At 43.6% G+C, this 18,591-nt stretch overlaps 1 protein-coding gene across 1 annotated transcript in view; it reads right to left on the bottom strand.

The window, feature by feature from the left end:
- Positions 1 to 18,591, bottom strand: part of LOC124796305 (glycine-rich protein DOT1-like) — a 53,532-nt gene that overhangs the window by 26,135 nt on the left and 8,806 nt on the right. Inside the window, exon 2 of the mRNA XM_047260431.1 lies at positions 5,335 to 5,402. Within this exon, the coding sequence (XP_047116387.1) occupies positions 5,335 to 5,402 (68 nt within the window). The remainder of the gene's footprint in view (positions 1 to 5,334; positions 5,403 to 18,591) is intronic.

The raw sequence follows: 18,591 nt of genomic DNA, 5'->3' as shown, positions 1-18,591 counted from the left end.
ACTGTGATAAGCTTGAATAACCGACTTTAGCAGCGCGGTCCGTTGCGAGACGTGCAGGAAGGGCGTCAGTCAGGTTCTGCATGGTACTGACAGAGATGTGAAGCCACGCCTACTCCAGTGCAATGACCAGCTGCACTAGGTTTCCCAGTGGAGGATCCGCGGGACGAAAGGCTCGAACGAGGTGGTCCCACAGACCCCCTGATCCAACAGATCCTCGACTGGGTTTAAATCCGGGGAGTTTCGTGGCCAGAAGACTACGGTAAACGCATCCTGGTGCTCTTCGCACGTACACGGCGAGCTGTGTGACACGTTGCATTGCCCTGCTATCGTGCCGAGGAAAACAAACTGTATATAGGGGTGGACATGAACCCCAAATATAGATACATACTTCTGCGATCCATTGTGGCTACCAGAATTACCCAGGGAATACCACGACAATATTTCCCAGACCATAATGCTCCCGCCTCCAGCCTGGACCCATCTGAAGATTGTTACAAGACGCTTGCTTTCAGACATTTCATACATTACACGCCAACATCCATCTGTCCGATGAAGCATAAAACGAGATTCATCTGAAAACACCACCCGTCGCCACTCAGTGAACATCCAGATGCGTTACTGGCGTGCAAATTCCATCCTCCGTCGCCCGAGAACAGCAGTCAGCATGGCTGCATGAATCAAGCTCGCGCAGCGGAGGTCCATACGCAGCAATGTTCACTGAATGGTCGTCGAGGAGACACTCCTCGAGTCAGCATATGGTCACCTCTAAAATCACATTCTCTTCCCCATAAACCACACCATTCATTCTCCCTGCCTCCCCATAAATCACTTCCTCAACCTATCTCTCTCTCGGCCCTCCCTCTCTCCTCCTACCACTCTTCTCCTCTCTCTCTCTCTCTCTCTCTCTCCCTTCCGCTCTCTCTACCTCTTCTCACTCACACACACACACGCACACACACACACACACACACAAACACACACACACACACACACACACACGTAAGCTAAATATCTCAGTCGATAACACCACTTTAACTGGCACGCCACACCTAAACAAACACGAAACGAAACAAATAAAAACCACATATCTTCAACAACATGTGAAATGGCATCAGAAACGTTTTGTTTGGCTGCCAAATTGTACAAAATGCGTGTTAACAGGAAGTAACTACAACAGCAGAGGAAATACACTACTGGCCATTAAAATTGATACACCACGAATATGACGTGCAACACATGCGAAACTTAACCGACAGGAAGAAGATGCTGTGATATGCAGATGATTAGGTTTTCAGAGCATTCACACAAGGTTGGCGCAAGTGGCAACACCTACAACGTGCTGACATGAGGAAAGTTTCCAACCGATTTCTCATACACAAACAGCAGTTGACCGGCGTTTCCTGGTGAAACGTTGTTGTGATGCCTCGTGTAAGGAGGAGAAATGCGTACCATCACGTTTCCGACTTTGATAAAGGCCGGATTGTAGCCTATCGCGATTGCGGTTTATCGTATCGCGACATTGCTGCTCGCGTTGGTCAAGATCCAATGACTGTTAGCAGAATATGGAATCGGTGGGTTCAGGAGGGTAATACGGAACGCCGTGCTGGATCCCAACAGCCTCGTATCACTAGCAGTCGAGATGACAGGCATCTTATCCGCATGGCTGTAACGGATCGTGCAGCCACGTCTCGATCCCTGAGTCAACAGATGAGGACGTCTGCAAGACAACAACCATCTGCACGAACTGTTCGACGACGTTTGCAGCAGCATGGACTATCAGCTCGGAGACCATGGCTGCGGTTACCCTCGACGCTGCATCACAGACAGGAGCGCCTGCGATGGTGTACTCAACGACGAACCTGGGTGCACGAATGCCAAAACGTCATTTTTTCGGATGAATCCAGGTTCTGTTTACAGCATCATGATGGTCGCATCCGTATTTGGCGACATCGCAGTGAACGCACACAGGAAGCGTGTATTAGTCATCGCCATACTGGCGTATCACCCGCTGTGATGGTATGGAGTGCCATTGGTTACACGTCTCGGTCGCCTCTTGTTCGCATTCACGGCACTTTGAATAGTGGACGTTACATTTCAGATGTGTTACACCTGTGGCTCTACCCTTCATTCGATCCCTGCGAAACCCTACATTTCAGCAGGATAATGCACAATGGCATGTTGCAGCTTCTGTACGGGCCTTTCTGGATACAGAAAATATTCGACTGCTGCCCTGGCCAGCACATTCTCCAGATATCTTACCAATTGAAAACGTCTGGTCAATGGTGGCCGAGCAACTGGCTCGTCACAATACGCCAGTCACTACTCCTGATGAACTGTGGTATCGAGTTGAAGCTGCATGGGCAGCTGTACCTGTACACGCCATCCAAGCTCTGTTTGACTCAATGTTCAGGCGTATCAAGGCCGTTATTACGACCAGAGGTGGTTGTTCTGGGTACTGATTTCTGAGGATCTATGCACCCAAATTGCGTGAAAATGTAATCACATGTCAGTTCTAGTATAATATATTTGTCCAATGAATATCCGTTTATCATCTGCATTTCTTCTTGGTGTAGCAATTTTAATGGCCAGTAGTGTAACTACTTTAACACGACACAGACAAGTGAACACTAAAAGATAGAAAAACCGTAAGTAAAACGCCAAATAATGTGATAGGTAGTGATTCTCAGTCGGAAACGCACGACAGACAAAAATTAGAAAACATTTCATCATTTTCAGATGACAAGCATAAGAATGTATGGCACACTTAAAGCTGCCACTATAATAACGTGAGGTATGTAAACAAATACCGTGCAAATACCGTGCAGGTACTCATGGAGGTCCACTATGGGTTGTAATTATGGTATGGAAGCGAATCTTGGTACGTATGCTAACGCGTTAATGCGGAATCGATTTACGCTTAAACAAATTCCATTTTTGGCCAACAGGTGCGAATCTGGCGCTGTACAGCATCTCTTCGACGGATTCGGTGCTCATATTGAACTAATTTTGTAAGCGTCAGGAATCTGCAATAGGTCTTTCTAACGTGTTTGACCTTTCCTGCCCACGTTCCGTTCCTAATCCATTAGATATGAAAACATTTCTATACGTCTTTCTTGCATTGCCATCTCCAGATTTGCATCTGATAGTCAAAATTGGAAGTAAGAAGAGATACAATATCCAAAAGATTATTATGTCTAGTGATGTTTGGCTAAGCTTTTCGCAGTGGAACAGATTAATATACGGTTATTTCAGTTAATGTGGCAGTCAGAGGTAACAATATGAAACAATATTTCCCAACACAGGGAGGGATGGGTCATACAGTGTATCCCTGGCATATCAGAAGACGATTGTCCAAAAACTACAAGGCATACGGAAAACAGACACACGTCAGTGGATAGAGAATCTCTCCAAGTTCTTAATTCACATTACAGATGCACAGTAGGGGCACCCTTTGTGACGTGGCAAACGTCAATACTCGCATACAGCTCATTGACACGAACAATCCGGGAAAGTGCGACAGCAACCCGCTCTGCAAGTCCGTTCACTGAGTTGCCTGTCTGCAGGCGCCCACTAACTCTACGTGACAACACAGAGCTGATATGTCTATGAGAGCGTCCTGAAAAGTAATTCCTATGAAATCCTCTGTTCTCAACATCTGGTGAGATGTTACGTGTCATGCTTGTTACTCAGTCAGCTTTCCCGCTTCGTTGCAAATTGAAACTTTCTGCCACTAGAGGTCTCCGAATTGTAGCGTGTAACAAAGCTGTGTGGCCGGCCGGTGTGGCCGTGCGGTTCTAGGCGCTTCAGTCTGGAACCGCGTGACCGCTACGGTCGCAGGTTCGAATCCTGCCTCGGGCATGGATGTGTGTGATGTCCTTAGGTTAGTTTGGTTTAAGTAGTTCTAAGTTCTAGGGGACTAATGACCACAGATGTTAAGTCCCATAGTGCTCAGAGCCATTTGAACCATTTTCGATAGCTGTGTGCAACGTAAATATGTCGATGAGTGAGAAAGAGCACGCTGTAACTGAGTTTCTAACGGCAGAGAAGGTGTCTCCAAGTGGAATACGTAGAAGAATTGAAACTGTGTACGGTGATTATTGTATTGGAATCAGTAGTCTACGACGTTGGGTTGTTTGTGCCCGTAATGGGGGACACGATGGTGCTAACCTTAACATATGTGGCACGGATCAGAGTGGAGGACCGACGAGAGTCAGCGGAATCGGGTTGACGAACTCATCAGAGAAAATCACGGATAACACAGCACACCTCTCAGGTAAGTGTGACGTACCAGGAGAGCGTGTACGGGCCTTCACTGCAGAACTACGGTACAGAAAACTGTTTGCACGGTCGGTGCCTCGAATGCTCACTCTTGACGTGAAATGGAGGAGATTGTCCATCTCTCAACAGTTTCTATTGCTTTTTAAATGTGAGGTTGTCCTTAACAACACTGCGACTGGTGATGAAATCTGGGTCCACCATTTTGATCCCGGAAACAAGAGAATGTCAGCGGAGTTTTGCCACAAAGGATCACCGACGCAAAAAAATTTCAAAATCGTACCATCAGCAGGTGGAGTCATATTAACAGTGTTCTGGTGAATTTGGAATTCATGGCTAAAAGCACAACCATAAAATCTGCAACGTGTTGCGAACGCCTCAAGAAACTGGAAACACGAATCCGAATAGTTCGTCCACACACAGAGCATCCTCTCCTTCAGCGTGCGAGACCACCAACGAGCGCTACGTCATCAGCAACAAACCGATGCCTCGGGTTCACTGTCATCGACCATCCTCCATGCAATCCGGACTTGGACCCATCCGATTTTCATCTGATTTCAAAACTTAAATAACACCTTCGAGGACTACGCTTTGACAGCGATGAAGCAGTGCAAGCAGAGGTGATGTTGTGGCTCCGTCAATAAAGTCAAACATGCTACAGTGACGGTACCAGCAAACTGGTCTCTCATTGGGGGAAAAGTGTGTCGTCACCAAGATGACTTTTTTGAGAAATAAATCTTTAGGCTTCAAGAAAGTAGATGTAGAATGTTAATAAAGTTTGTTTTATTTAAAAGGCTTTAAAGTTTGTCACATAAAAAATTCTGTGGCATTACTTTTCAGGCTTCTGTCGTACATGTCCTGACACGCCTGCATCTTGGTGTTCGTATACGATGGTGTGTACTACGACTCAAAACCTATCCACTGATATGTGGCACTTTGCTGTAAGGCGTGCAGTTCCACACAGTCGTCTCATAAAAAGCTTAATACCTTATCGTGGAACACATACGTCCCATTGGTAGTGTAATGGTTAAAGAAGTTGATAGTGGTGACTCTACTCACTGTTTGTAGTCTCCTTTGGATCCCGCCTCAGCAGCGGAGAACAGGACCGCCGCCACAATCAGTTTCACCTGTAGACATGGAAAAACCATCGGCCAAGTCAGTGTTTGCTCAACAGCCGTTCTGGAGAATGAAGACGAAGAATCAACAGCGCCCTTTTACGGAATCGTAATGCGAAACATTTTGCAGGAAATATAGCTGAGTCAGTGCTAGAAGCTGAATGTGACAAGAGGAAGGACGAGAAGATAAAAAAATTTGCCTTAGAAACATTGATCCAAACATTTATAAACAATGGAGCTATTGAGAAGGTAGTCGTGCGAATTAATTAGGGAAAAAAAGAAAATGCCTCAGACTGCTGGTTAAAAGCCCTTATTTTATTATACTATGATCGATTTCCGGACTTATAGTCCCACTATCGGATGTGGCAGGTCGCTGGGAGCATCACTTCGTGCTTGATGCACCTTACTGAAGGATAACGGATATCAGGTCAGACATGTTCCAAAGCTGAACATACAGCGCTGTGTGTATTAGGTACATCTGATGAAGAAGCTGGAAGCCTTCGAAATCGATGTGGTACAATAAAATCAAGAGTTTTTAATTGCAGTCTGAAGCAGTTTCTTTTTCCCCTGTTTAATTGACTGTCACACAGGCATATAGCCTATATGATCGTTCCAATTCATATCCCTACGGATTATTACAGTCAGGTGAAAAACGAACTAACATTTTTATATGACGATGTTACTAATAATCTAACTCACTTCATGTTTTTCAGCGGTTCTGCTTTAGATTCCTTTCATTAATTTTGGTTTCTTCCTCTTTGTGCCTTTACAGTGTGTTTGTATAAAATGTTTCACCGTATGCCTGTAAAGTTTACTTAGTTGCTTGCTATAAAGTTTAGGCCACGCAGGTACGCCAGCGTGCTCATTCTCTGCAGCCTAATTTCGCAGTGTTAGGTTTCCAGGTTCCACCGCTATTCGTAATGTAAGTTTGGTTTTCCCAAACGGTGTGTCATGACATTTTAGTGTGTTTCTTTTATCAGAGGTCTTATAATACTAAAAAGTCAACGGCCTTGCTGCAATGGTTACACCGGTTCCTGTCATATCACAGAAGTTAAGCCTGTTGGGCTTGGTGGGTGACCGTCTGGGTCTGCGAGCGTCGTTGATAATCAGGGAGCACTCAGCACTTCTGTGGCCAATTGAGGAACCACTTGATCGAAAATCAGCGGCTCCGGACATGAAAGCTGACAATGACCAGGAGAACGCGAGCTGATAAGTCTGTAATGCCATTAGTTGGCCGTTTGTGTAACTCAGCACCTTTTAGTATGTCAGTTTAAGTTTTTGTGAATTGTCGTATTCAGATTTTGTTTTAAGTGTTTATATGTAAAATCGTTTGCCATATAAATGTATTAAAAAAATGAAAACGTGTATTTTGGAAAATATTTGTCAAAAACTTATTTTGCAAGTAGTCAGTAAAGCACTATAGCGCTTCTATATCCATATAAATAATAATATGATTATTTCATAGGGTCTTCACATCAAACTTGAGTGTAGCTTGGGGCAACGTGTAGGGTTTACTTCATTAAAATCTAATGATGAAGAAAAAGATATTTTATTTTAAAGTTTTATCTAAAATCCTCTGCTCAGCTTAGTGTTAGTGGTTCGGATGTTTACTGATCACGGCGTAGTACACCAAAGAGCCAAATGACGGGGATGTTGGTTTTTTAACTCAGCGACAGATTTATTTTCGGTAGTTTATGTCAATGACAAAATTAGTGGCTGCAACGTTATGATAACAATGCCTAGAAAATGGTCGAATCTTTCTGGATACACCAGACAAAGTAAGAGACTGAGGACTACGTGGTCTCAAGAATCCAATGGATATCATCTAGCGAGACTTTCTGCAGCTTGAGAACATCAGGCTTTAACTCGCGCTTTGGAAATTCCTTCCGAAAGTACGTTGCGACTTAACTCTAATCAAGAGCTCTATGCATTATTTCGCTGCTCAGATAGCTTGATTCCCAGTTATTTCTTCCCAACGTAACACCGTCGAAGCAGAAATTTTAACGGTCTGGGGCGCAGCGGAGCGAATTTGTACATCCAAAATCCCGATATTCCTACCAGTTTCTTGTTTCGCTTTGAACGTGTAGAATTCTTCGGTGAGTTTATGTTATGCCATGACCATAAACAAAGCACAAAACCAGGCGTCATATGTGACGGGCGTGGACCTCTCTCTCATGTTAGCAATGCAAACAAGTTCTTTGCTCATGTCCCTAACGCTATAATGCCCTACTTCAGACGTTGTATACACAAAAGCTTTATAAGTAAAAAATAAATTTCACATGTACGAGGTCTTGGGAAGAGGTATATGTAAATACCCGGACAATACCGGGCTTCTCAGCTAGTCTGAAAAAATGCTTGTTGCATGATTAACACATGGAATAGGAATGTGGCTACTGAGGAATTCGAGCGGATGTTTGACAGAGTGCTGAGCTTTGTAAACGGGCAATATCAAGAGGATTATAGGTGCGGAGAAGATGCCCATACCACTGCCCGACGAAATGCATTATGGTTAAGCGAGTGTGAAACTGTTCATTGGTGAAGCTAGAGACGCTCTACGTAACGTGTTAAGGAACTGTTATACCTCAGTTAGACCCTACTCAGTTTTGTAGACTCAGTAACTTAATACACAGCTTAATTAATAATATAGTGCTTAAATAAATTTTTGCTGTGGTTTTGTGTATGCAAAACATTTTACCCAAACTTAAATCTGTTCCTCTGTACTGATGTCTGTACAAAATTAGAATAATTAGTGATTGTTATGTTAATATTTAATCACCTGAATTACCACTAGATTGCCCTTCGTAGATGATATTGTTCCAGTTAGCTATGAATAACGTAGTATAACTGTGAGCATATGGTTACAGTGTGATTGTGCCGTCACGAACGTAAAAGTGAATCCGTTTCTGTTCTTTTGGTCTTAATGTTACATTTCATTTCCCGTGTTGTGAGTAAACCGGTGTTGTGGATCGATGCTACAAAAACGTATACTCAAATTACTTTTTTTAAGAAAAGTTTTACAAAATTAGTTGGCTTCGTTGTTGTGAGTCTTTGTGTTCAATATTTTCGAACAGACAGTTTTATACGATTTTTGTATTTTGTTGTGTGATTATATAACGGCGAAAGACAGGGCCACAACCACTCCAGCTTTATATCTAGCTTATTTGAATTTCATATTTAAATTCTGGATGAGAAACTGACTCAAATGAGTGTCACTACATTGAAATAACTCAAATTTTCGACACACAAGTACTGGCAACTGGTAACTAAATTTAAATTTGCAGGCACCTTAGCACTTATTTAATACTGTCCTTCTTTTTGACGTTAACTGTACGTGTCCATAGGAATTATCAAATTAATTTATATAATACTTCATGAATAGTTTAAGAGATGTCTGCCACGGTGTAACCTCTGTAAGTTTGTAATATGACCCATTTTCTCTATAATGTGAATTGTAATAACGTATAATCAATTTCTTCACTCTCTGTACAAGACAGCACCTGCAACATCGGGCAACTGTTAATTCTGTTCGACGTTAATTCGAGTACTAACGAAAAGTTAGAGCAGTGATTACCTTACTTTCCTACTTACTGAAAAGAGTACTCGGGAGAAGGCGTCGTCAAATTTTCTCGGAGCTTATCTTCGAATACTTCGTCCTGGATAAAACAAATGCAGTGCAGTCCAAAAATGTCAAGAAACTATCTCACATCACTGTAAAGATAACAAAGTATTTGAAGATAGGAAACGTTTCATCATATTTCCTTTGCACCCCATGTTTTCGATAAGATAATGGTTGGCAGTCGGCATAACGTTCAGAGTAAGTTGCCAGTGCACGTACTTTTAGAACACTGTTTTGTGTTGGTATTGCACTGGGGTAGAAACTAAGTCTTTGTGAAATCTTTGAGACGCTTGACCCAACAGCAGAGATCCAGAATCTGACATTGTCCTTTGCGTTTTTTCTACAATGCCCTACTGTACCTGTTTTATCAAAAGAGGATGACCAGTGGTTAAATTACTAGTGGATGTGTAAGTACTGAAATCTACACTGATGAATCAAAACATTGTGACCTCTGAAATTCTTCAAGCTTTCCCCGTATCTGTTGATATCTTGAGGTGTCGGATGTTCTGTCAGATATCAGGATCGTCCGTGCACAATATTTTGACAACGTGAATAATACACTTTGTCAATGAGGCATGTCGTACATCGGCCAAACAACTAGGAGAGTGGACCTTAGAAGTCGAGAACATCGGAGGCACAATGGCTGGGACAGGCAACTAAATCATTGTCTGGAATTTAATCTTCCACGAATTACGAGAAAACGTTGGTCTGGCACAGATTTCGGATACCGTAACAGTGTTATAACACTGTCAATAGAAATAAAGGTGGTGGAAAACCTCTCGAATCGTGACTCTAGATAGCTACTTAGCAAAGTCTGGAAAGAAGAACTGAGAATGCGGAGTCGTGGACGAGTCCCAGACAGAACACCAGGAGTACCGGGCAGAGAACTGAACGCCAGGTCGCGGTTAGGCGCACCGGTTCGAAAGAGGAACGTCTCAGGAAGTTCCTAGTGGGAAAGGATCACAGACGGAACGCCTACAACAGAGCATGGAGGCGCACCGGACGAAAGCGGAACTTCAGCTCCCAGAACTGACCAAGGAAAGGAGAGGCAGTAGGCACGAATATTGGACCAGTTCCACTCATCTCACAGTTTCAGGTAGCACGTGTTGAAGAAAACGAGTCACGTTGCCGAAATGCTGTGTATGGACAACGCCGATATCCGGCAGAATAAATGACACCTAAAGACGTCGTTATGACTACTAAGCACCGGGAGACAGCGGTCATGTGACGCATTAAGGAATGTATATGAGTGGAACAGAGACAGAGACGAATGTGGAATCATTTTAGCGAGTATACAGGCCGCAAATGGGGGAATCCGGTGACATAAGGGACTTCGACAAAGCCCAGATGGCTCTTACCCGGCGTCTGGGAATGGGCTTTCGGAAAAAGTGAACCTTGTCGGCTGCTCGCGTGGTGCTGTCATGAACATCTACGGAAAGTAGTTGAAGAACAGTAAAATCACGATTAGGCGACAGGGTATTGGACGTCACGCCTCATCACGTGACTTGGGAACTTGCCCCCCCCCCCCCCCCCCCCCCTGTAAAGCACGATAGACGATGATATATGGGAGACCCGACGACAGAGTACAATGCTGATGCAGACAAAAGTGTTAGGAGCACGCTGTTCAGCGCATGTTGTTGAAGATGGGTCTCCGCAGGATACAACCCCTACGTGTTGACAAGTTGACCCAGTAAGATTGCAGTGGATACGGTATCATCGAGAGTGGACCGTGGATCAACGGAAGCGTGTTGGTAGGTCGAGTGAACCACGTTACCTGTTACACTATGTGGATAGCTGTGTCCCGATATGCTGTTGTCCAGGGGAGAGACAGGCCGGAACGAGCGCTACGCTAGAAAGACAGGCTGTTGGTCGCAGTATTACGCTATGGGGAACATTCACCTGGGTTTCAGTGGGCCTGTAGCTGTAATCGAAAGCGCCATGAGAACTGTACACTACGCGAATACTATTACACACCATCTGCGTTCCCATTCGTGCTTTATGTCTTCCTCGATGGTGACGGCACCTTCCAGCAGGGTAACTGTCCGTGTCACAAGGCCAGAATCATACTGTAGTGGTTTGAGGAACATGTTAGTGATCTCACATTGATGTCTCGGTCATCACAAATTCCTGATCTGAAACTGCTTGCACACATCTGGGATGATATCAGGCGCCATCCCTGCGCCCATAGATAATCGGCCTGTAGTCTATAGTAATCGGTGACGTATGCTTGGACATCCGGCGACACAGACCTCCGGAAACCTACCAAGGACTCTAATCCATGGCAAGCAGAATCGCTGGGATTCCAAAGATGGACCAACACGCTATTAAACAAGTGATCATTACTTTTTGACACATCTGCCACCTGTTTACTATTGTTTTGTTGTGGACTTCATTTTTTATTGTTCCTCTTTGAATTGAACTGAGACGGAAACGCTTATACAGCGCACCATTACTTAGATGAATGTACGAGCTTGCCAAAAAACAAATTGAGGCTTGGAGTGACCTCGAGTCTAGTAGTGACTATACTGCTCTCCACCGTCTGACACATCTTGACACGTCATTGCATTTCCATCTCATCGCGTCGACGGTTTTCTTATTGGGAACGACCACGAACACTATCAGCTGTTTCGAACAGTAGTTTCATCTTTCTTTTGTGCATGGAGTTAATACGTCAACTACGAGAGGCAGTTTTAATGTTCTGACTAATGTTTGTTACAGTGGTAGTAAAATCCTCAAAACTCAAAGTGAATAGCATCGGCGTTTAAATTAATGAAAATATTTTGTAAAAAATATGATTAAATATTTCTGAGCAAAGGCCTCCCCAGTTCATCAGTGCTCCATCATTTTTTTTTTTTTTTTCAACCTGTAGAATGACGTCCCGTCGTCAACGATGATCCACACTTCTTGTGTCAAGCAGAGATGTGAGTTCACATTATTTCTTTGTTAAACTTTTGGTACTGACTTATCAGGGCCTTTGTGTTGGTCTGTTAGATACCTCCAGTTAATGTAGTAGTTCACATTTTCATTGCACTAATGGTTGCGGTAATTTATAACGCTGCCATGTCCGCAGCTCGTGGTCGTGCGGTAGCGTTCTCACTTCCGCGCCCGGGTTCCCGGGTTCGATTCCCGGCGGGGTCAGGGGTTTCCTCTGCCTCGTGATGACTGGGTGTTGTGTGATGTCCTTAGGGTAGTTAGGTTTAAGTAGTTCTAAGTTCTGGGGGACTGATGACCATAGATGTTAAGTCCCATAGTGCTCAGAGCCATTTGAACCATTTGAACGCTGCCATGGGAGCGGCATTGTCCCACCTCTCGTATATGATACATTGAGTCTTTCAGGTTGTCTACTTTATTATCTAACTTTGTCAACCGCTTTCTAATCATTTCATTTGTTGTGCCCATATGGAGTTTGTTATATAGATCAACCATTCTGGTGTTAACTGAATCTTCCGTCGGTTCTTGATCTTCCGTCGGTTCTTGATCTTCCATCGGTTCTTGATCTTCCGTCGGTTCTTTTATTCTAGAGTGAACTGCAGAACAAAAGTAAACTAGGGCTTTTCATTTATTATTCTGGTATAACGGCTGGCAACAATTACCCATCGAAGTATCACATTTTGTACTACTTGGAGGCGATTTATCTGTGTTTGGCTAGCCATACTCCTAACGAGTTGCCGGACAGCATTTCTGAAAGGACTGTGGTATTATACACTCGTAATTTGGCTATGGTGCTTGGGTCAGAGCTTTTAAAAAAGGAGAAAAGTTTCTTAGCCATTCCAATAGCTTTGTTTCTAAGGTCTTCTTTATTTTTAAGGAGGAAGAATTGTCTGTCCTGGGTAACCCCTAAGTACGTCGCCTTACTACTCCATGGACTGTCTTGTCCATTCAGTCTCAGTGTAACAGGCATCTGCGGGCGTTTTTTACTGAAGTAAATGGCAATCGTCTTAGCTGGGTTTAACCGTGATTTGTTAATCTTGCACCATGCCGCTGTAGCGTCGAGTTTTCTTGCAGTCGTCTGATACTGGTTCGGATGTGTCTTCCTGTGGTGTAGTAGGCCGTATCATCAGAAAACTGTGCTATTTGCACTCCCAACAACTGTTGGCATTTCGTTGACATAAATATTGAATGATAAGGATGAGAGAATCGATACTTGGGGCAGCCGCTCTCTTGCCGGATGGGCGTCGGATGATTGCCCTTCGATTGTTGCTTCCATTTTTCTATCTGTCGGGTATTTAACAATTAGTTTGATGTAACAAGTTGGAATTGGCATTTGTTATTCCAGTTTCCGGATTAGGTGTTCTCCCCAAACCTGGTAATACGCTTTTACTACGTCAAGAAAAAGTGCAGCGGTGGCACTGGTTATGTCAAGCTTCTTTGTAACGTGTTCTGCTAGACGTAAAAATTGCAGCTCTGCTGACAATTTCCGTTGAAAATCGCGTTGTTCTGCCCGAATTGTACCACCAGCCACTAGAGGTTCAAGGATACGGAAGTAGCTAATACTTTCGAAGGTTTTGCTCATTCCGCTAAGGAGGTTAATAGGTCTGTAATTTGTAGCTATCGTTGCATCCTCCCATGGCGTTGGGATAGGCACTATTTTAGTGATTTTCCAGGATGTAGGAAAATAGTTTTGACTTTCCTGTATGCTTTCAAAAAAATGTTCAAATGTGTGTGAAATCTTATGGGACTTAACTGCTAAGGTCATCAGTCCCTAAACTGACACACTACTGAACCTAAATTATCCCAAGGACAAACACACACACCCATGCCCGAGGGAGTACTCGAACCTCCGCCGGGACCAAGCCTATTTATTACATTCCTCATCGACTTATATTTCTCTATTCCAGAGTTTCCCGGAATATTTTTGTACTTCCTCCTTTCATCGATCAATTGAAGTATTTCTTCTGTTACCCATCGTTTCTTCGCAGTTACCTTCTCTGTACCTATGATTTCCTTCCCAACTTCTGTAATGTCCGTTTTTAGAGATGTCCATTCCTCTTCAACTGTACTGTCTACTGAGCTACTCGTTATTGCTGTATCTATAGCCTTAGAGAACTTCAACCATATCTCGTCATTCCTTAGTACTTCCTTCTTTGCATATTGATACTTTCTGGCTAATGTCTTAAACTTCAGCCTACACTTCATCACTACTATATTGTGATATGAGTCTATATCTGCTCCTGGGTACATCTTACAATCCAGTATTGATTTCGGAATCTCTGTCTGGCAATGATGTAATATAACTGAAATCTTCCCATATCACCCGGCCTTTTCCAAGTAAACCTCCTCCTCTTGTGATTCCTGAACACAGTATTCACTATTACTAGCTGAAACGTGTTACAGAACTCAATTAGTCTGTCTCCTCGCTCACTCCTTGTCCCAAGCCCATATTCTCCTGTAACCTTTTCTTCTACTCCTTCCCCTACAAGTGCATTCAAGTTCCCCATGACTATTAGACTTTCATCCCCCTTTACATGCTGTATTACCCTTTCAATATCCTCATACACTTTCTCTATCTCTTCATCTTCAGCTTGCGACGTCGGCATGTATACCTGAACTATCGTTGTCGGTGTTGGTTTGCTGTCGATTCTGATAAGAACAACCCTATCACTGAAATGTTCCCAGTAACACACTCTCTGCCCTACTCCCGTTATACCATTTTCTGCTGCTGTTGGTATTACCTTATACTCATCTGACAATCTGATCAGAAATCCTTGTCTTATTTCCATTTCACTTCACTGACACCTACCACATCTAGATTGAGCCTTTGCATTTTCCTTTTCAGATTTTCTAGTTCCCTACCACGTTGAAGCTTCTGACATTCCACGCACGCCCCGACTCGTAGAACGTTATCCTTTCGTTGATTATTCAGTCTTTTTCTCGTGGTCACCTCCCCCTTGGCAGTCTCCTCCTAGAGATCCGGATGAGGGACTATTCCGGAATCTTTTGACAATGGAGAGATCATCATGACACTTCTTCAATTACAGCCCATATGTCCTGTGGATACACGTTACGTGTCTTTAATGCAGTGATCTCCATTGCCTTTGCATCCTCATGCCGTTGATTCTTCCGTCTTTAGGGGCAGTTTCCCACACTTAGACAAGAGAGTGCCCTGAACCTCTGTCCGCTCCTTCGCCCTCTTTGACGAGGCCGTTGGCAGAATGATGGTGACTTCTTATGCCAATGCCTTCGGTGATATTAAAAGCAAGGGTGATAACATTAAGAGATCAACTGGAATTCCACTGTTAAATGCAGAGGAGAGAGGGGATAGGTGGGAAGAGTACATTGAAAGCCTCTGTGAGGGGGGAAGATTTGTCTGATGTGATAGAAGAAGAAACAGGAGTGGATTTAAAAGAGATAGGAGACCCAGTAGTGGAATCAGATTTAAAAGAGCTTTGGAGGACTTGAGATCAAATAAGACAGAAGGGATAGATAACATTCCATCAGAATTTCTAAAATCATTGGGGGAAGTGGCAGCAAAACGACTATTCACGTTGGTGTGTAGAATGTATGAGTCGGACGACATGCCATCCGACTTTCGGAAAAGCATCATCCACACAATTCCGAAGACGGCAAGAGCTGAGAAGTGCAAGAATCATCACACAATCAGCTTAACAGCTCATGCATCCAAGTTGCTTGCAAGAATAATATACCGAAGAATGGAAAAGAAAATTGAGGATGTGCTACTTGATGATCAGTTTGATTTTGGGGAAAGGTAAAGGCACCAGAGAGGCAATTCTGACGTTGCGGTTAATGATGGAAGCAAGACTAAAGAAAAATCAAGACACTTTCATAGGATTTGTCGAGCTGGAAAAAGCGTTCGACAATGTAAAATGGTGCAAGATGTTCGAAATTCTGAAAAAAGTGGGGGTAAGCCATAGGGAGAGACGGGTCATATACAACATGTACAACAGCCAAGAGTGAACGACCAAGAACGAAGTGCTGGTATCAAAAAGGGTGTAAGACAAGGATGTAGCCTTTCGCCCCTACTGTTCAATCTGAACATCGAGGAAGCAATGGTGGAAATAAAAGAAAGGTTCAGGACTGGAATTAAAATCCAAGGTGAAAGGATATCAATGATGATATTGCTATCTTGAGTGAAAGTGAAGAAGAATTACATGATCTACTGAACGGAATCAAGAGTCTAATGTGCACAGAGTATGGATTGAGAGTAAATCGAAGAAAGACGAAGGTAATGAGAAGTAGTAGAAATGGGAACAGCGAGAAACTTAACATCAGGATTGATGGTCACAAAGTAGATGAAGGTAAGGAATTATTTAACCTAGGCAGTAAAATAAGCAATGACTGGCGGACCAAGGTGGACATCAAAAGCAGACTAGCAATGGCAAACAGGACAATCCTGGCCAAGAGAAGTCTACTAATACCAAATATCGGCCTTAATATGAGGAAGAAAGTTCTGAGAATGTACGTCTGGAGTACAGCATTGCATGGTAGTGAAACATGGACTGTGGGAAAACCAGAACCAAAGAGAATCGAAGTATTTGAGATGTGGTGCTGCAGACGAATGTTGAAAATAAGATGGACTGATAAGGTAAGGAATGAGGAGGTTATGCGCAAAATCGCAGAGGAAAGAAACATGTGGAAAACACTGATAAGGAGAAGGGACAGGATGATAGGACATCTTTTAAGTCATGAGGGAATGACTTCCATAGTACCAGAGGGAGCTGTAGAAGGCAAAAACTGTAGAGGAAGACAGAGGTTGGAATAAATTCAGAAAATAATTGAGAACGTAGGTTGCAAGTGCTACTCTGAGATGAAGGGGTTAGCACAGGAGAGGAATTCGTGGCGGGCCGCATCAAACAAGTCAGAGGACTGATGAAAAAAAAAAATGAAAAAAAAAATGAAAAAAAAAACTTGTTCAGGTGGCAACTGTTGTAAGTTCTGGTTAACAGCACGAGCGGTTTTCTTGGCAAGTTCCCCAAGTGGAATTCGCTTATTTTGTCAATGCCTGGCGTCTTACTCGCCTGTAGTTTCTTGATTCCCGTTCTTGCCTGACTTGGTGTAGTGAGTTTGGACGCGATCTGTCGTCTGTTGCCATACTGCAGTTCACAAGCTGGTTAGACGTATATTCGTACTGTCTCTGGGCTACGTTTAATGGTTCCCTCAGTAAAATTACCTGCTGTTTGAAGGTTGTTGCAAATATTTCCGCTTTGGTCAGTGGGTCTGCGGTTAGTCCCTGCGGGGTTTGGATTGGTTTTACTGGAGTTCGGTCGGTTCTTATAGTTTTAACTAATTTCCATTCATCTTTTGTCTGGAGTAGGAGGGTGGACATCTTCTCTTCCCACCTTTACGTACACCATTCCAATAATCTTCGCCTAAGTTGCTTTTCGAGCCCGTGTAGCTGTCGACGATAGGCCGAGTTCCTGGTTCGTTGCCACAGCTTCCGGGAGTGGTTCTTCCAAGTTCGCTGTTGTTCTGTGAGTGGTGAAAGTGGTTCGTTAGTAGGGTGTTCCGCAATATTCGTCAGTGCTACCTGACATATGTGACCTTAAACTGGCCCTGCCTACACGCTAGGCTAAGTAGATTCTTTTCTAAGTTAGCTGATACCCTAACGTTACATCATTGAAAAGAAACCAAAACAACAACTTACAGGGACAAAGGCATAGTAGGCACAACAGAACCTGGTCCACAGCCATTTGGACGCAACAGACCACGTGCAAAACGCCGGTAAGTGCTGTCTCCTACCACCGCATCCTAGAAACTCTCAAGCGAGCCGCACTACGCCCCGCGCAGTGACATCCGTTTCTCTCCTATTTACAGCCTTCCTCCTTTCGCCCGTCTTGAAAATAATCACGTACTGAACATGCTGGTGCTGAGCTGAGAAGTGAGAAAGCGCGCTCGCAAGCTGCTTGGTCAGCTATGTAGCAATGAGCACGACCAGGCTGTTCCACCAGGAGATTATCCCGGCACTTCCGTGGCGTGGGTATTTAATCAGGGGCGACATACGCAACGACGTTCAGGGAGTGTTTATTTTTCACAAATATTTTGCAGTATACGAAATACATTATGTGATTCTCTTGTTACAAATGATAACACTATAGATTGGTCGCGCGGAGTGGCCGCGCGGTTTGAGGCGCCATGTCACCGATTACCCGGCCTTTCCCGCCGGAGGTTCGAGTCCCCCTTCGGGCATGTGTGTGTGTTGCTCTTAGCATAAGTTACTTTAAGTATTAAGACTAAGGACCGATGACCTCAGCAGTTTGGTCCTTTAGGAATTCACACACACACTATAGATTGAAATACACTAAAATACGAACAAAAATCGTTTGACTGACAGAATTTGTGACTTACGTAATTACAGCAAATGTATCCTTCTGCAAATTTCCCTGTTACATCAATTACTAGTAGAAAATTTAGTTTATTTTTCTCGAAAGAACGCATTTCCCTACATGGAGATATTGTTTTATCTGAAGCAAATACTTTATTTCATCGACAGTTGGCCAGTTACACCATCTTGGCTATTATCTGGCGACATCATAGACGCTTTTTTTATAAGCTGTCGTTTGTCAGTGTGGAAATACAAAACATGTTGACAAATGGAACCATATAACAGTTCAGTGAGTTAGTGTTTGT

The sequence above is a fragment of the Schistocerca piceifrons genome, chromosome 4, assembly GCF_021461385.2.
Source record: "Schistocerca piceifrons isolate TAMUIC-IGC-003096 chromosome 4, iqSchPice1.1, whole genome shotgun sequence".
NCBI classification, from domain to species: domain Eukaryota; kingdom Metazoa; phylum Arthropoda; class Insecta; order Orthoptera; family Acrididae; genus Schistocerca; species Schistocerca piceifrons.
This window is presented reverse-complemented; position numbering and strand designations above follow the sequence as displayed.